A 20,320-nucleotide genomic window follows, 5' to 3' on the forward strand; every position below is an offset into this window, starting at 1 on the left:
CCGCTCTATCCCTTGGGAATACCTGGACGCTCGCAGTGATGGAATGGGGCGAATGCTTTTGGTCAAGGGTAGCATCGACTCACAGATTTATACCTTCGCCTCCTTCTATTTGCCTAATATGGGTCAGGGTACAGCATTGAGTGGTTTTTTAGACACATTGGAGGAGTTTGGGGAGGGTACCATTGTCCTGGGAGGTGACTTCAATGTAGCATTGGACCCAACCATGGATGTTTCATCAGGTTCATCATCAATCCCCCACTCCCAATTGCGTCGCATTAAACGAGCCCTCCATGATCACAACTTTGTAGACACGTGGCGCCTTCTTCATCCATCGGATAGGGACTTTTCCTTTTATTCCTCAGTACACGACATTTATTCCAGACTTGATTTGTTATTTATCAAGCACAGCGCTCTACCATCGCTACAAGCGGCTGACATTGACTCGATCTCTTTCTCAGACCATGCTCTTGTCACAATGTCTATTTCATTGCAATCTCCGTTATTGTTCCAATCCCAGTGGAAACTCAATCCCTCGCTTCTTAATGACTCCCTCGTCTCATCAGACGTTCAGCGAACGCTTGATGACTATTTCATCACAAACACAGCCGTTGACACGAACCCGAGGGTGCTATGGGAGGCACATAAATGCGTTGTTCGCGGCACTTTCATCAAACATGGAGCGCGATTGAAAAAAGAGCGCGCCGTGACTATCGTTCGGCTATTGTCGGAGATCAAAGCTCTAGAAGTCACACATAAGCGTACCCATGAAGTTGAATGTAGATCTGCATTAATTCAGAAGCGGGAAGAGTTACGCACCATATTATTATCCAAAGCTAAAGCCACCCTCTCTAAATGTAAGCGTCATTTCTACGAGTATGGTAATAAATGCAGCAGATCGCTAGCTAGAGCCCTGCGGATCCAACAAGCGCGCACTTATGTCCCCTTTATTACATCCTCCCCCAACGTACGAGCCAACATGCCTCTGGATATAGCGGCACAGTTCCGTAACTTTTACGCTGCTCTTTACAACACCGACGCCACCAACCCGGCCACGGCATCAAACGACATTCGTGCACATATCCAATCCTATATTGCGGACTCAGGTCTGCCATTCCTGACAGAGGAGGTACTCACTGCCTTGGAAGAACCGATTACCATGACCGAACTAACTGATGCGCTCAAAAACTCGGCTGCGGGGAAGGCCCCGGGGCCTGACGGCTTCACGTTACCCTACTATAAGAAATTTATCTCCTGCATTGGGCCGCACTTGCTGGCATCCCTGAATTCTCTATCCTCCTCCTCACGCGTTCCATCAGACGCTCTTAGGGCCCATATAGCGGTGATTCCCAAACCGGGAAAAGACCCTTCTCAGTGTGCTAGCTACAGACCAATCTCACTGCTTAACGCAGACATTAAACTCTTTGCCAAGATATTGTCCATGCGTCTGGCCCCTCTGCTTGGTGGGATAATCCATCTTGACCAGGCGGGGTTCATGTTGGGACGTGAGGCCCGGGATAACACCACAAAGGCGATCAATCTCATATATAAATCCCAATTGTCTCGTGTACCACTTATGCTCCTGTCCACTGATGCTGAAAAAGCATTTGACAGAGTCAATTGGACTTACATGGAGGAAACACTTCTCCGACTCGGTTTAGGTCCTCAAATGATGGGATGGTTAATGTCATTGTACTCCTGCCCATCTGCCAGAGTCAGGGTGAACGGTATCCTCTCGGATGATTTTACAATCCATAATGGGACACGACAGGGCTGCCCTTTGTCCCCCTTGATCTTTGTCCTTACCCTGGAACCCTTCCTCAGACATGTTCGTGCAAATCAGGATATTAAGGGAATAGGAGAGGGATCCCGGGTCACTAAGGTGGCAGCGTACGCAGACGACCTGCTATTCTTTCTTACTAACCCCACCGTCTCCCTACCGAATTTAATGCAGGAGTTTAGTCGATTTTCCAACCTCTCTAACTTTAAAATAAATTTCTCCAAATCCGAGGCCATGAGTGTCTCCCTTCCCCCTTCCCTGCTGTCTTCATTGGAGCAATCTTTTAGTTTCAAATGGAACCCGGTGGCCCTTAAGTACCTGGGAGTGCGCATACCTGCGGACCTCAAGGAGCTCTACAACTTAAACTTTCCAGGATTTCTCGCGGATGTGAAAGCAGATTGCGCCAGATGGACGGGGGGCACATTTACTTGGATGGGACGTTGCACGATCTTTAAGATGAATATACTTCCTCGTCTGCTGTACCTCTTCCAAGCCCTTCCTATAGCGGTCCCCCCTTCATTTTTCAAAGCGATTAATACCATTCAAAAGTCCTTTGTTTGGAATGGCAAACACCCACGTCTCAGTCGTGCGCTCCTATGCCGCTCCCGGGAGACGGGGGGATTAGCACTCCCTGACATTCGCTCGTACTACATTTCAACGCATCTGACGCGAGTGGTTGACTGGTGTAGGCACGCCCCCTTTAAGGCCTGGATAGGCCTTGAGCAAGGTTTCTCGGAGATTCCTTTAGAGACGATTCCTTGGTTGAAACAGGGACTTCCCACGTCCCTACACCGTCATCCCACGATGGGCCCCACGCTCCGTTGTTGTGCACTTCCAGTGGTCCGATCGAATCTCCTCCCTCTCTGCTCTCCCATGACTCCGATTCTGGGAAACCCTTCCTTTCCCTCTGGAGTGACAGATCCGGTGTTCAAGTCTTGGTCGTCGGCAGGGGTATTTAGGGCAGAACACTTCTTGAAGAACTCCGAGTGGCTCTCTCTCGCAGAGTTGACACGGATGCCTGACCTCCCCCCATTGGGTTATTGGCGTGTATTCCAACTCCGTCACTTCTACTCTTCATTGCCCTCTTCGGCCCTATTCCACGCCCCTAAATCTCAGCTGGAAACGATATGTGCCGAGGATGGGTCGGCGCGCCATACTCTGTCCACAATTTACCGTCTTCTACTAAACCCGCCGGACCTACCGACGCCTGGGTACATTTCGGAATGGGAGGCTGACTTGGGAATCACATTTACCACAAGCCAATGTTCCCGAATTCTTACCCTAGCTCATAAAACATCAATTAGCTCACGATATCAGGAGGCTAGCTTTAAGTTGCTCTCACGATGGTATAGGACCCCGGTCCGCCTTCATCGCATCTTCCCGGCTGTCTCACCTCTCTGTTGGAGATGCGGTTTGGACAATGGTACCCTTCTACACACTTTCTGGTCATGCTCACGACTAACGGGATTTTGGGACGGGGTCAAAAGGGTGATCCTCAAGGTTACAGACGCTACCTGTAACATGGACGCGGCCTTCTTCCTCCTCCATCACTGTGACATTCCGGCTAACACATACAAACGCTCTCTCCTTCACTTTTTAGTGATGGCTGCACGACATTGTATCCCTTTACGCTGGAAGAAATCCTCTCCGCCGTCACTGTCTCTGTGGATCTCGAAGGTCAATGACCTTATGCATATGGAGGACCTAACCTCCTCCATTCACGATGCACACACTAGGTTCTGTCGCACGTGGGCCCCGTGGATCGTGTTTCAGGACTCCGACTTCTACACTGACATTCTTGGAAGTGTGGACACTGATGGATAGCTCGTGGGGTCCTGTTCGGGGGTGGTGGGGGTCTCCCCGGTGGGAGTTACTACTTCTCCTCCCCTTCTTGCTCTTTCACTTCATTCTGTACTTTTAACTAAATATGTCTTTCTTATGCATAGTGGGGAAGTTCATGTTTATACCTTAAAGATGACATATAATACTACCTCGTGGTAGGTTTACATTGTAAATTTCAAAAGCACACATCTTGGTTTTTTGCAAGTTGATATATTTTCCCACATGTAACTGCTGTATTGTGTATTCTGAAAATATGTGGCTGTTGTCACGAAAATAAAGAATTTCAAAAAAAAAAAAAAACACACGGACTGATCTATTTATTAAAAAAAACTGAAAAGGTGTCCATAGCTTTTAAAGGCTATGTTCACCTTTTAAATCGTTTTTTTTTTTTTTTTTATAAAAATGTGTATCAGTGTTTGGTGCCACTTTTAAAATACTTTTTTGTTAAAAATTATTTTTACTTTTTTAGATACAGCTACTTTGTATCCTGTATACAGAGCAGCTGTATCTTGCGCTGAATCCTGTACCCGTCAGGTCAGCGGGACTGACGGGTTCAGTGTCAGTGGGTCCTGAGTGTTTCTGACATGCAGGATCCTTTCGTCATCACTCACATCTAAGTTCATAACGAAGATGTGATCGATTACAGGTGGATCCTCAATGTCAGAAACACGCAGGACTTGCTGACCTGACGGGTACAGGATTCAGCCAACGATACAGCTGCTCTGTACACAGGATACAAAGCAGCTGTATCTCAAAAAGTAAAAATCATTTTTAATGAAAAGTATTTTGAAAGTTGCGCCAAACACACTGATATATATATATAAAAGGATTTTTCAAAAAGGTGTACATAGCCTATAAAGAAGTACTCCCACGCAAGACATGGATGGGCTATCACTAGGATATGCCATCAATGTCTGACCACTGTGACCTCTGGCGATAAAACAAAGTTAGGAAAATAAATGTGCCCCTTTGGCTCCGGTCAACTTCTTTTGCATGGTCGGCCATTGACTAGAATGGGCCGGCCATGAATTCTACCAAAAAAGCAGTGGAAAAGCCATAGTGGCACAGTAATTCTGTGGGGGCCAACCATTAGAATGTCTTACATGGAAAAATATTCGAATATAAAGACTATCCCGGCTCATAAACCCATAGCAAATGTTACTATGTACCTGTTAGAAGAGTTACTAGCTCTGCGCCAGGTAGTTTACAGCCACTCTGTATCATGCCCAGACAGTGCCCAACATAAAAGTTCATGGGAAGACATTAACGGGAATGTCTGGTTTTGCTCTGGAAGACCCAGCACATCTGTACATTTAATTTCAATGGAAACTGATGTAATTCTTGATTTGCCCTGTGGTGGCGCTGCCTGAAAACTCACTTCTGGATTTCTTCACAGATCACAGCTGATTGCTGAGGGCCCCAGTAACGTGACACCCTGTCATCAGCTTATTGTTGGGGAGTCCTGCTTACATACAAACATTGTCCAAAGTGGACAACCCCTTTAAGGGGTTATGTGGATACATCGCTGTATCCAACCAGAGTTTGCCATTGCAATTTTCCATTTGGGAGTCTTTCCGACATATAATGGATCATTTCCCAGTTGCTTCTGCTATGCAGTGACACAAGTAAAATCAAGACATTCCCCACTGATGACAATGCTGGATTTTGACGCACTACCTTCTGGTCCCAGCTGCCAGGGAGAAAATGATGGCCGCCGGGACCCAGTACTGGTTCTTTGATAACATGGTTGAGAAAATAACACAACGCACCTACAACCCCAACTGTTATAGACGTCTTGATGTCCAGGTTTCTGCAGTAGTTTCCAAGAAGCTTCATTAGACAGTCAGCCCCTATACAGGCTCCAGAGCTTAGCAGGTCCTCCGATGCTTGAGTCACTGGTACTCTGCTCTGTTGCTATAAAATAAAGATAGAAAATTACTACAATGTTTACACTTGATGTCAATACTAAAACCATGCATAGAGTAAAGTTACCCTACAATGAGGTTACCGGTTGTCTCCCGCCAAAAAGTTTAACTAAACTTTCAAAAAACTTCTGACATGTCATAGTGACAGGTCAGAAGTTTTGTTCGGTGGCGATCCGAGCACTGAGACCCCCAGCAATCGCTAAAACAAAGCGCCAGAAGCGCTCGAATGAGCGCTGAGACGCTTAGTCTCTTATTGGCTTTTCTCGGAAAGCTGAGCAATTGGTGTGCGGGCTCAATAGAAAGTCTATGAGCCCGCACACCAACTGCTCGACTTTCAGAGAAAAGCTGATGAGAAACTAAGCGGCTCAGCGCTCATCCGAGCGCGTCTGCTGCTTCGTTTTAGCGATCGGTGGGGGTCTCGGTGCTTGCATCCCCACCGATCAAAACTTCTGACCTGTCACTATGACACGTCAGAAGTTTTTTGAAAGTTTAGTTACCCTTTAAAAGTGACAGCAGAGTGTGCGAACCTGTCGCCAGAAACCTCTCCTGCAAAGGGCTTTTGCATAAGAGGTCTTCAGTGCAGTAACATTGCCCAGGCAACCGGACCGCCCATTCTCCCACTGTCGCTTTTAAACTACTGGCGGGAGACGTGGCCGGTAACATCATTGGGGGTACCCTTTAAGTGTAAGGGGTCAAAAAGCAGAAACCCTACAGAAAGCAAAATACCAAGTTCTTATTTTGTTGCTGAGTAGAAGCTTTGAACGCCACAGTGGGAAATTCATTCCGCAGGTACTTCAGCCATTTCTCCACTATCGGTTTGGATACAAGATCTGAAAATACACAAATAAATAATTGTAATATAAAAAACGAATCAATTATACTCAAACTACCCACGGTGCCCTATCTATAATAATGACAACACTAGAAACCCATAGCAGGACACTTTAGTAGATGTTGGGGGTCGGATGCCTGTCCCAGTAGTGTTCGGATAATAACATGCAAGGCTGAGGGAATTTGATAAATTATTCCTTTGTTACGACCCATCTGTAGAATGCAGACTAGTATTTATAGCAGACTGTATTCTGACAATGGACTTGTATTAACGGTTGGTGAGTAGTCTGAAGACATGAGCGGAAAATCTAAAATTGCATTGAGTTTTCAATACAATTGTAACGAACTGCAGCTGTGTGAGCAGGACTAGATCAGGACAAGGTTTTAACTTCTGAATTTAAATGAGTTAACATTCACTGACAGCAAGCGGACATCTTGAAAATGGTGAGAAATTGAAACACAAAGTATATCAAAAAAAGTTGCAGAACTTTTCATTATAAAAGGGGTTCTCTACTTTCGACAATCTCTACTTGTTACCGGACTACCTTGAGAAGAAGCGGATCACAAAGTTTCCTCCCTCTGGGACCTTTATCGATCAGCTGTAATCTTCAGTATGGCAGTATGTCTTTAATTTTCCTGCAGCGCCACCACAGGGGAAATTAAGTATTACACAGTTCCCATTCAGATCAATGGGTCATCTGTGTAATGCAGGACAGGACAGGTCCTCCAGTGTGAAGGACGCTCTTTGTAACCACTCTCCACTCTGGCCAAGAGATGAGGATCCTGAACTGAGCACCCCCCACAATTAACTCAGAATTCCCTAATAGGGTGTATGAAAATGGGTTTTCTAAACTGGACAACCCCTTTAAGCTTTATTTACACAAGACTGGATAACTATTGACTCTAGAATGGTTGTGCACTATTTTTTAGACACATACCTATTTTGTTAAGTACCAAGACCAGCTTTTTGTTTGTGCCACTCTGTACTACAGCCTGCTCCACCTGTGGGCATCGACAACCCAGCGGATCTCGAGCATCCAGGATTTCCAAGATAACGTCAGCAGCTTCCACTACCTACATGCCAAGAATATATAGGACATCAGGTGACTACTGTGTTAACACATTATATGGTTATAAAGGACAAGTGTATTCAATTACTGAACAAGCCATATAGAATATAATTAAATGTTAAATATGAAGTGCAGTAAATAAATTCCTTTAATCCAGAACATATGGGACCAGACAGAATATATTCTGGATTATCAGAGTCATTGAAAAAAACAAACAAACACTGTTTTACATTCACTGACAGCAAGCAGAGATATTGAAAAATGGTGAAGAATTGAAACAAAATGAATAAAAAAAGTTGCAGAATTGAAAAACCAAGATTCACGCAGTGGGGGCTGAATGTGAAGCTGGAAAATATTCATGTAAGTGTAGACAACGCTCAGACCTTTTTAAATTCGCGATAATAGGCTTTCCTGGAATTCTCGTTCTCCAGCTGCTCGTGCTTCCCCAAGTTCTGCAGATCTGCTTCCTGCACACACATAAAGGTTTATTATTCATCAACTTGCCATATTAATGACACAGAAAACTGATGTGACAGGCAGTGGATTAGTCAGACAGCTTATATCCAATACATTATATAGGTAACACCAATATGGAGGACAGAGGTGCGTCTCATGCGGACCTTGACCATATAAAAGGACGAGTAAGGAGGTTTCCTTTATGGCGCTAATGTAAATTTAAAGGGGTTCACTACTTTCCAAAACCCATTTTTGATTTAGAAAGAAGGATTCCCCTCCCTCATCTATTAGCCAGAGCGGAGAATCTATTCCTCTCTGGAGGACCCGGATGTCCACGCACTACATTATATTTCGATAGGAACTGTGTAATGGTTAACCCGTTAGTGACCGCCAATATGCCTTTTCACGGCGGCCACGACCAGGCTTTATTCTGATGAATACGCCTTTTCGCGGTGCTGCATCAGAATAAAGAATCGCCACCAGGAGCAGTTAAAACTCCCTGCTCTCAGCTACCAGGTCAAAATCTGCCCGTTTAACCCTTTAGATGCGGTGCTCAATAGTGAGCGCCGCATCTAAGTGGCTTTGGAGGGAGGGGGCTCCCTCTCTCACCCTACCGGCACTGCGATTGCAGGTTGCCAGTGATTTATATGGCAGCCGGGGGCCTAACAAAGGCCCCCAGGTCTGCCTGTAGTGGTTGGCTGCTAGGCCATGCCAGAGTTTTACACTGACAGGCCATAATACACTGCAATACAGAAGTATTGCAGTGTATTATAAAAGAGATAATATAAATCGCACAGTAAAGTTCCCTAGTGGGAATAAAAAATAAAAAAAAAGTTTATTAAAGTTTATAATAAATAAATAAAAATCCCAAATAAAAAACCCAATTTTTCCCCATATAAAATGCTTTAGCGTGAAAAAAAAAAGTAAAAAAAAGTTACATGTATTTGGTATCGCCGCATCCGTAACGACAATAACTATAAAGATATCACACCCGCACGGTGAACGCCGTAAAAAAAACCAACAAAATAACAATGCCAGAATTGATGTTTTCTGTAATGCCTTACAAAAAATGTGATAAAGTGATCAAAAAGTCGCAAGTACTCCAAAATGGTACCGATACAAACTACAACCCGTCCCGCAAAAGAAAAGCCCTGATACAGCTGCATCGGCGAAAAAAAAAAAAAAAAAGTTATGGCTCTTTAAATATGGAGACACAAAAACAAGTAATTTTGAAAAAAAAAAAATAGTGTAAAAGTAGTAAAACATACAAAAAAAAATTATACAAATTTGCTATCATTGCAATCTTAACGATCCGCCAAATAAAGTTATTGTGTTATTTTTACCACACGGTAAACTGCGTAAATTTAGGACGCAAAAAAAGACTGGCAAAATTGCTGGGTTTTTTCTATTCGCACCAAAAATTTTTTATAAAAGTTAATCAATAAATTATATGTACCCCAAAATGGTGCTATTAAAAAATGCAACTTGTCCTGCAAAAAACAAGACCTTATACAGCTATGATGACACAAAGATAAAAAAAAAAAAAAGTTAGAGCTCTTCGAATGGGACGATAGAAAAACTTTAAAAATAGCCTGGTCATTAAGGGGTTCTCTGCTTTGGACATTCTCTACTGGTTAGAAGGGTCCCTTGACAATAAGCAAATCACAAACGGTCTCCCTGCTGGGACACCCAGCGATCTGCTGTGTTCTGCATGGAAGCCTGGCAGTTTTTCATTTTCCTGCAGCGCCACCACCAGGGGAAATGAAGCATTACACAGTGCTCATTCAAATCAACGGTTAGTCTGTGTAATGCAGGACACGACAAGTCCTCCAGAGTGAGAGACGCTCTTTGTAACCACTCTGGATAAGTAATGAGGTTTCTGAACACAAATGAGTTGGTGTATAAGACTGGATTTTCTAAACTAGACAACCCTTTAAATTCCACCTGTGGTACTGCCAGATTGCTCTCACATATTACGGCTCATTGCTGGGGGTTCAGCAAGGGGACCCTCCTGTGGTCGGCTTATTTTCTAACAAAATGGGTCCACAGTGAGCAATCCTTATAATATCCACCCATGTATAACAATGTCTTTACAATCTTTATAATATATCTTTATTGCTTCTCTGCTATGGTTATTCATTTTTAGCTCATTTTTCTGTGGAAAAAAAATACTGTAGTTGCATGGAATCAGTCAATAAACTGCTGTTGACAGATCTGGCATTGCGTTGTGTCACTATTTAATGCTTCGTAATAAATGGATTATAGGTCCGATGGGTTCATTAACGACGTTGAGCAGCAAGTACCCAAATACAGAGGCAGAATCAGGACAGGGAATATTTTACAAAGTTGTACTCCGTCCCGATTGCGGACTACAGACTATATTTTGCATTAGCTAACCATAGAGCCAACGTTAGACACTAACATATCTCCTTAGGATGTCAGTATGGGACCAGCTAACACCACAAGAGCCCAGTTGTACAGAAAACCCCAAAATGTCCTAACTCTACAGGCAATGACCTTTTGCTCAAACTCGCGCTGCCGCCTCTGCACATCCTTCTGAAACGTGTCCAAGCTCCTTCTCTTTGCCAGATCTTTTTGCCTCGCATCTTTTTGCTTTGCTCTCATCTCTTCCACCTGCAATAAAGAGACATAATCCATCAACATTGTTCATGTCACCTGAAGGTCAAAACCTCCAGATTTTCAAAAAGAGTTAGAATAGGCTATAAATGTGTCACCTGTGGGGGCCTGACCCGTGGTACCTCAGACGACCAGTAGAAAGAAGTCCATGTGGCTGTGTCTAGTACTTTGGTTCAGTCTTATTCAAGTGAAAGGGATTTAGCTGCAGTACCAGACACGGCCACATGGACAAGGGCAGCGCTGTGTTGGGCACAGTGCCGCATCCTCTTTCTGCTAACAGTGGAGGTCGGACCACCACAGATCACTCAATGATGGTAGTAAAAACCTTTTAATTACATTTTTAGAACGGAACTCACAAGATTATGAAGATTTATTAAACACATACAATCCTGGTCATCAATTTCACTTTTACCATATAATAAAATTCACTTATTACAGCATCCGGTATTCTTTCTATATACTGCAGACACAGACGGACTTGATACCCAACAGATCGGAGCATAGTCAGAACACAGGTTGCCATAAATGACAGTCTGTCTTCTACTGACACCTCCTGGAGGTTCGGGGAAAGTGCGGATCATTAGCAGATCGCTCCGAACTATTATAAAGACTGGAACTGCAGAACCAGCAATTCCTTAATATAATATTATTGGAGAATCAGCCGGTTATTTGTTAATGGGTTTGCAGAGCGACGGTGGGGAATTGCTATTTATGCAATATATGGATTTGCTGCCCAGACACAGTTGAGCTTCCTCCTTACTTGTTTGGGGATCTCACGATACAGAAACCTCAAGACTTCTCCTCGTTCATGACACCGTCCGTGCCAGTACTGAATGGCGTCACGATCCGTCACATCCTCAATATAAACGGTCTGCTGTGCGCTACATGAGATTTTTCCTATTACAGTAGCATTCACCAAGACGGCGGCTTCCATTGTCACCTCCGATCCCACAGACCGTATACCGGAAATAAATGTATCGGTGTACGGACTCAATAGAAAGATACATCAGCTGTCCGGAAAAAGCCGAACAGACACGAAGCGTCTGAGCGCTCACACGAACACTTCAGCTGCTTCGTTCTAGCGATTGGTGGGGGTCTCAGTGCTCGGACCCCCACCAATCCAAACTTCTGACATGTCACTAGGACATGTCAGAAGTTTGTCGAACGTTTAGCTACACTTTAAGGCATGTTCACGCGCGGCAAATTTCTCCGACTGAAAATCCGTCCTATACATGTGGGTTGTCCCTGTGCTTGGATTTCTTCCAGCCCCGTCCAGATGTATGAGACAGTGGTAAAAATGTATGCAACAAATCTGCCGGATGTGAACCCTCCTACTGCTCCTCTTGCAAAGCAACTATGTTTTGTGAAAAAACATCTTTACTGCTGAAATTTCTGTTCCTTCAACCGCAAGGGGACTGAAAATGATGTTGCCAGATGATTCTACACAATTGACATGTTTGGGCTTAGGTCGGGGGGGGGACGTGACGGGACTGTCAGTATGGATAATATAACACTGCAAAGGACAAAATTTGCCTATAAAAGGGATTGTCCACTTTTATTTAAATAAGGCTTGTTTGTTACATAACGAAATGTTATGCAGCTTCCTTGAATCCTGAGTCATGCTCCGCCCGCTCACTGGACAACACAGTGTGTCAGTTTTGCCTGGAGTGTTAGGCCTTATTCAGACGAACGTAGAGTACGCCCGTGCGATGGCCGTTAAACAACGGCCGTCACATGGACGCATGTATTTCATTGGGGCCGTTCACACAGTCGTTTCAACAGACCGTGTGAAGGCTCCGTTGAAAACTAGAATATGTCCTATTTTGTTCCGTTTTCACGCATCCCTCCATGGACTCCCTCCGCGAAAACGGAACCCGCAGGGGGGCACCTTGGACGTGAAAAACGCTTCCGAGTTTCCCCACGTTTGGGTGAATCTGGCCTTACTTTAATGAGCCTTCACCTATATAAGCAGGACATGGATTTTCAGATCCGAAATGGATAAAGTTAATGTTTGCATTCACTGACTGCAAGCAGAGATCTTGAAACTCAAAGTCTATTTTTGAAACTTGTAAAACTGAATGGAAACTCTTTTACAAAATGCAGGATTCTCTTCATGAGCGTCTCATATACACCCTGGGGTGACGTCTGCGGCCAGATACATCCTTCGTTTCTGTATACGTAGCGATGTAAGAAGACGTGGGGGCTTATCACCCACAAATGAAGCTTTAAACTCACCCTTTTTTTCTTCTGCTCAGCCAGTCTATTTGCTTGCTCTTTGAAGTGTGACAGGTTCGGGACTCCGGGATCTTTCTTGACATTTTTCCCAGCGTTTAATGGGTTGTTCCCCTAGTAAACCATAGAAAGCAGTGATAAATTAACATGAAGTGACTGGGTCATACAGAATACACATAAGACCTCGTTCACACAACGCAGTTAATTCATTTATCAGGCGCCAATGAGACCTGAAAGCTGATACTATAAAGAATAAGTCGGTCACTAGTATATATCCCTATAACTTAAAGGGGTATTCTGATCTGAGACATTCATGGCATATCCACAGGCTAGTCCATAAACGTCTGATAGATAGGGGTCCCTGTATCAAGCGGCTTTCCGCTCCGGTTCATAGAGCCAGAGTGGGGGACCCCCTACTCTAGCATATCCATAAGCCCTAATAGGACATATGGAGAGGGGGTGTCTTGTGAGACAACCCTTAAAAGGGGTATCCCCATCTCAGACATTTATGGCATATCCACATAACTACACTGCAGCGCTACATGGTGAGGATCCATCAAACAGCTCCCCATATCTCAGCATCCTGGAAATGTGAGAAGTGGGATACTGAGGCTAACTACAGTTACAGCTGAATTTTTAGGTTTTCAGTGGAGGACTTCCCTTTAGGTCAACCAAGGACAGAGGATTTCCTAAATGGACAACCCCTTTAAGGATATTATAAGAAAGCTGTTCCCTGGAATATACAAACATTTCATAATTTTCAATATCCTCACCGATTCTTCTTTATTCCACCAACCACTCCTCGTCTGGACGTATATATGATGACAAGTCGTCCATTGGGATGGCAGGTCATGTGACCACTGCCGCTAACTGCCCATTAGGTTGACATCACTATAAACAAAACGACACCACAGCGAATAGCGACTGCCGACCGTGGTCACCTGACGTCTTGTCCCGCTAGACAACTGGTCATGGAGAGGAGGGGGAGACCAGAGACAAGCGGCAGGGTAACAGTGGAGGATCAGTATCCTTGAAAACCATTTTAAGGACCCCTGAATCTATAAAGGGGTCTGTGCTTAAAGGGTCTGTATTCATTTTGGGGTGTGATTAAGGCAGTCATATGAACTATTTATGATACGGCTGTTTGAGGGCGTGTCCTATATAAATGGGTGGTGCCTCATCCAACACTTTTCGGGTGAGAACACATGGCGTGGCAGCCAAAACCATGCCCACATGGGTGACCAATAGCCACACAATTTAGCTGCTAAAAATGTAGTATCACCAGCAAAATCGTGCAGCCATTCGTCTCCGCATGTGGGCTTGGTTTCGGCCGCCATGCCATGTGTTCTCACCCTAAAGAAGACCACTGATATTCCTTCTCAAAAGATGGAATGTATACCCTAAGGGACTGCCCCTTTAAGACCGTAGTATGTCAGGGCATGCTGGGAGCTGTAGTCAGGCTGCAGACAGTCACCAATGCAGCACATGAGAAAGTAATAGCCATAGACCAGGGCTCATACACAACGTACATCCAGGATTCCTCACAGCTGCACACACGTGTTTCCTACTTCATGTCGGGATTTGTAGTTCCTGCTTAAAGTCTAGCATTTGAGTCAGCGGCTGAAGAAACTACATCTCCCGGCATGCCTCACCACGCTCCCAAACCAGGTCCTAAAATGTACGGGGCTGTTATTATACCTGCTGTTTGCCGACTCGTTTCTCCGGTCGTCGATTTTCTGCGGGGTAAAACACAGTAAAAAGGATAAGTGACAGTTTAGACCGGGACAATGTAACATCCTGTAAGAGAGGGACTTACTGCGCCGAGACATGTTCCGTGGGTGAATGGTCGTAACAGTCGTAAAGGGAAGTGTCGTAAAGCGGAGATGAAACGCGTCATGCTGTAGTAGGAGGTGGGACTAGTGGTGCAAGTATCCTATATCATACGGTAGTTACTGACTAGACAAGGGTTATACACTGTTATAATATATATACTGATATAATGTGTGGTAGAAATAACTATTCCTACTCAGTAAAGGAGAAGAGCACAAATTTCTCAAAGTCACCATCAATAGAACCACTTCTTACACGCTAGATCAGATGTATGACTAGGTAAGTGTACAGTTGTCCCACCTCAAATAGTGGCCAAGCCCCATAATGACCGCCAGAGTGACCCCATAACTAGTGTCAGCCCAAGAGTACACCCATGAACAGTGCCAGAGTTCCTCCATAAACAATGTCAGACAGAGAATACACCAATTATCAGTGTCAGTTACCCTATAAAGAGTGCCAGCCAGAGAGTTACCCCATAAACTGTGCCACTGAGACAGTGCCCCCAAAACAGTGCTAACCAGAAAGCACCTCATAATAATGCTACCCCGAGAGTACACACATATGCACAGTGTTTGAGTTCCTCCATAAACAGTGCCTGCCAGAGTGCCCCTATACACAGTGTCAGACAGAGTGCCCCTATACGCAGTGTCAACCAGAGATTGCCCTCAAAATCAGTGCCTGCCAGAGTGCCCCCATAAATAGTTCCTGCCAGAGTGCCCCTATACAGTGTCAGCCAGAGAGTGCCCACATAAACTGCCTGCCAGAGTGCCCTCATAAACAGTGCCTGCCAGAGTGCCCCCATACACAGTGACAGCCAGAGTGCCTGCCAGAGTGCCCCTATACGCAGTGTCAACCAGAGATTGCCCTCAAAATCAGTGCCTGCCAGAGTGCCGCCATACACAGTGACAGCCCGAGTGCCCCCATAAATAGTGCCTGCCAGAGTGCCCCTATACACAGTGTCAGCCAGAGAGTGCCCGCATAAACTGCCTGCCAGAGTGCCCCCATATACAGTGACAGCCAGAGTGCCCTCATAAACCGTGCCTGCCAGAGTACACACCCATTAGTAGTGTCATGAAGCGTTACCCTATAAACAGTGTCAACCAGAGAGTACCCCCATAAATAGTTTTAGCCAGAAACGTGTAGCAATTGTCAGTGTCAGCCAGAGAGAGCCTCCACGAACATTGGCAGCAAGATAGTGCCCCCATTATTAGTGTCAGGCAGAGAGTGCCCCCATTATCAGTGGCAGACAGAGTGCCCTCATAAACAGTGACAACCAGAGATTTCACCCGTAAACAGTGCCAGTAAAGTTTCTCCAGCTAGCCAGGGAGTTCCCTCATTAATAGTGTCAAAGCGCCCACATTAGGATAGCAGTGCTAGCCTGAGAGTGCACCATAAATAGTCAGCCAGAGTACCCCCATAAATAGTGCCCATATTAACAATATGTTTGAAAAAACAAAATTACACTCCCCTCCTCCTTGTTCTAGCAAGGGTGGGATATCCCCGTTTTTCAGAGACTTGACAATCCAGCAGTGTGTGTAAATTATTAGGGTCTCTAAATCCTTCACCGCAATGGATGACTTTTGGTGAATTTAGAACAATATCTGTATATATAGGTTGTCCAGGGGCAAACGTTCCAAATATCAATACTTATTGTATTGCCCTCCTGATCAGGGATAAATATTTGTGTCCTTGGCCAGATTTGGGGAAGAACCCTCAATGATTTATATGCTAGAAGAATGTATAAGTAAAATGAGTGACATTGGTTAGTGTTGACATTTGGATGCATGTGCTCATTATGGCCACATGGTGGCAGCACTTTTTAAACAAAACAAAAGCTGCTCAGAGCGGTGCCTATGGCAAACAGCCTGGCACACTTGGCAGCCATTCAGTGACAGTTGGTGAAAAAAAATCTTGGTATCTGGATATTATGTTAATTTGTTTTTATTGTTATTTTATTTTTATAAAACAGACAGCAAGAGGGAAAACAATGACAGCCAGAAAGAAAGCGACAAAGCCGGGTCCACACGCTGCGCCTACAACACGGTTTTAAATAACAAGACTAAATCCCATAGAGGGGAGAAGGATGAAGTCAGAGGTAAGTTTTATCTTTTTCTCTCTATATGTTTGGACCTGAAAATTGTGTTGTAGGCTTGCTACTTCCTGTCTGTGATGCAATGGTTAACTACCGGTGACCACAGCTATTGCATCTATTACATGTATACACAGAGTAGTCACCAATACAGAAAGTCATTGAAAGCTGGGACGGAATAGGCATCAGAACGCGCAGAAGAGGAGCTTCGGGTGGAAAATACTCAGCCAAAATGTGCCCGTAGACATTGGGAGCCTGTGAAGGGTATTGTAACAAGCTCTGTGTAGGTTCACCCCACAAAAGGAAAAGCGGTCAGCCTGTCCTGCGAGACCCCTCCTCTATGTGGGCTCTAACTTATAAATGTAGTTTTAACTGGTTGACGACACATGACGTGTATGCTCATCATGAGTGGCAGGACGTTGCGGAGCATACGCGTCATGCCAATCGTACGGCACAGCAAGTGTGCCCATGCGATCAGAGCGGTACAACGGCTATAATACACAGCCGCAGATTTGCTCTATCGGTGGAGATCAGAGGAACCTCTGATCTCTGCCGTTAACTCCTTGAATACTACAATCAAAGTTGATCGTGGCATTCAAAGGGAAAATGAGAAGGGACCTCCCTTTGATCAGGTCACAGGTCGAGGAACATACCTTCTATGGGCCGACAGCCCAGGGTCCATTGAAGGACCCCAGGGCTGTCTGACCTATTTCCTGTTGATAGGGCATATTTAGGTACACCCTAACAGCTGCCTGGATTATCAGTACACATAATGTACTGGCATATCGATATATGCCAGTACATTAAAGTTATAAAATCAAAATAAAAAATCTGGCAATAGGATTTAAAAGAAAAATGATAAAAAAGAATCAATGTTAAAAAAATCAGTTGAAAAAAAAGAAACCCAAATACACATTTTTGATAACAAATAAACTTCATTAAATATAAGTCCCCAAACATAATATAATATACATCTATCGTCACGACCGTAACAACCTGCACAACAAATATATAGCGTCATCGGTAATGATCCGTGTACGCCGTGAAGAAAATGAAATAAAAACTGCAGTGGAATTGCTTTTTTTCTGCATTTTTGCCAAAACATAAATCTAACATAAATTAAATGATAATGTAAATGCACCAAAAAATGGCACCTACATAAAGTACAACTTGTACCGCCAAAAACAAATCTTCATACAGCTACATCAAATGGAAAATAAAAAAATTATGAGCGCCAGGATGCAAAGAGGAAAAAAATCAAGACATTTTTCTGATCCTCAAGGCCAAAATTGGCCCTGTCCATAAGGGGTTAAGTAGCCGGAACCTCTATTACCCTACACTGCAGTTGAGAGGATATGGCGTTGTCCTAACCTACATGCACAGGACCCATCCTTGACCTCGCTGGCTATGCTCAGTTCATAAACATATGGTACAGCCACATCAGCCGAACTTTTATTACGTTCTTGATCCAAAACACAATTCCTGACCCCCCCCCCCCCCCCCGCCCCCCACAGCTCCCAGAGATAACTACTCCCCCGGCACCGCTTGTCAATAACCGCCATGCGCCATGTACGTGTATTTGTTTTCTTGGTCTGAAAAATTCCAGGCAGACCTTTTACAATGTGACCGCATCCTCTCCCCGCGATCCGATGTGTTTGGAAGGGTTTGGTTCACGCTGCCGTTTAATCTTCCTCACAGCTGGATGGGAGTTGTGTAGACACGCAGTCTGCCCCGGCCGCAGCCGTCAGCTCATCTGGAGGACAGACGTGCCGAGAGAGAAGCTGCCGGATGTTATAATCACCGCTCTCATCTACTCGGAGCTCATTACTGCACACCAAGAATAGTTTATTTTTTTCCCAACCTTGTGTATGTCCTGGATTTGGTCTATCTCCTGTCCTTTTAATTTAGAGCCCTACTATATAATAATACCGCGAACTCTGCTGTGACAATCCTGTGTTGGACTAGTGTCACTGCAACACTGTAACAGATAGACCTCTGCTAGTGATAGGAGTCAGGGGCGAGGGTGGATGAGTCTGTTCTGGGGTGAGCGATGTAGTGGTATCACTGATAAGGTGGGAATCCTCCACTGTGTCCTACAACGCTAGGCCTTGCATCTACCTTATTGCCCAGCAACACAACCTATTAATATATGGGGACGAGCAATCGGAGTAATGACCGCTCGTCCCCATCCATAGCTCCGTGTGACAGGAGCAAGCGAGCGCCGATCAACAATGTCTCGATCGGCGCTCGCTGCACCGGCCACTTATCAACCGGTCTAAAAGGGCCTTTAGGCACTGTTCACATCTTATTACTGTTTTGAATGGAAGCCGTGGCGCTGCGCTAGATCCAAACGGTGCCCAGCAGACCCTTTTGACTTATAATGGGACGTGTCGTTTTGATGGCCCGAATAGCACCATGCCATGTACATTTAACATGAAAGTTGGCACCGATCAAGTCAACTCTATAGAAGCATTATCAGTCTATTACCTACCGGCCAGGGGATGTATCACCAACACTGACTGCCAGGGAGCTGCTCTCCTTCCAAATGGGGAACTAATACGGACAGGAAAACTTCTTGTGTGAACGCGCACTCCCTCTCTTTGGAACAGCTTATTATCTGTCCCCCTGTGAAATTCAACCTGAGCCTGGGCTCAAACTGGGCCAGGGCAACCTCTTGCTTGGGTTTTCTTGGGCACACCAGTTCGGTATCCAGGAAGATATCATCAGCCTTTGCTGCAGCACTTCTTGGATCTATCTGTCACCAGGAACTACTGGAAAAGGGTATAGGAAATTGCTCGCTTGGTAATTGCGCCCCTCTTTCTGCCCTGTCTGTGCAGGCAATCGCCCTACTAGTGGTTATGTTGCATGACCGGTGAGTTTTGTGGAGTCGGCGAGAACAGCTGCCTGCAGACCCTATAATAGAGCTCTGTGCAGCCACTTCTCTCTACCCATCATACATAGGAGGGATTTGCGGTGGAGCTTCACTTTAAAGCTTAAAGGGGTTGTCTAGGATTAGAACAAATGATGCACTTTTTCCCCAGAATCGTTGAGTATTGCAGCTCATTACACAATTCAAGTGAATATGGCTGAACTGTAATACCAAACACAGCCTGTGGATAAGGGGGTCGCTGTTGCTGGGAAAAAAATGAAAACCTTTTTTACTATTCTGGACAACCCGTTTAAAAACATTATTTCTTGACACTTTCTTCAGTATTAGCCAGTGCTTTATTAGAGTTTAACTATGATCAGTGACTCTAGCATAATCTAAGGTAGTCTGAAATTCACCTCCTATCTCATCAGTGGCTGGTGCTTTGTTCCTCCACCATGCTTTACACTACAGCTCTGCCTGTTCAGATTGACAGCTGTGCATAAGCACATGCTCACCTGAAAGTCAGTACATAGACAGCTGATTTGTCATGATAGCAATGATATAAATGATTATAATGATTATAACCTACTAGCAGCTAAACCACCAATGAGAAAAAGACAAGTAACTGCCACAAATGAGCGTCAATAATTCAATACCACTATTGTAAGCAATTGTAATAAGTGTAGCAACCTCTAAGCTACCAGGGCTATTAGGCCTGTACATATTTCTGGAACAACAAACAAAATTCTTCTATTCACTGAC

General features: G+C 44.7%; 1 protein-coding gene across 1 annotated transcript in view; it reads right to left on the reverse strand.

The window, feature by feature from the left end:
- GNL3L (G protein nucleolar 3 like) overlaps positions 1-14,656 on the reverse strand; it is a 28,517-nt gene extending 13,861 nt beyond the window's left edge. Inside the window, exons 1-8 of the mRNA XM_075835229.1 lie at positions 14,587-14,656; positions 14,469-14,506; positions 12,774-12,884; positions 10,419-10,535; positions 7,829-7,912; positions 7,314-7,449; positions 6,271-6,374; positions 5,389-5,533 (exon numbers count right to left, since the gene is read on the reverse strand). Coding sequence (XP_075691344.1) covers positions 5,389-5,533; positions 6,271-6,374; positions 7,314-7,449; positions 7,829-7,912; positions 10,419-10,535; positions 12,774-12,884; positions 14,469-14,506; positions 14,587-14,599 — 748 coding nt within the window. The 5' untranslated portion in view covers positions 14,600-14,656. The remainder of the gene's footprint in view (positions 1-5,388; positions 5,534-6,270; positions 6,375-7,313; positions 7,450-7,828; positions 7,913-10,418; positions 10,536-12,773; positions 12,885-14,468; positions 14,507-14,586) is intronic.
- Positions 14,657-20,320: the final 5,664 nt, after the last annotated feature.

The sequence above is a fragment of the Rhinoderma darwinii genome, chromosome 8 (assembly GCF_050947455.1).
Source record: "Rhinoderma darwinii isolate aRhiDar2 chromosome 8, aRhiDar2.hap1, whole genome shotgun sequence".
NCBI lineage: Eukaryota > Metazoa > Chordata > Amphibia > Anura > Rhinodermatidae > Rhinoderma > Rhinoderma darwinii.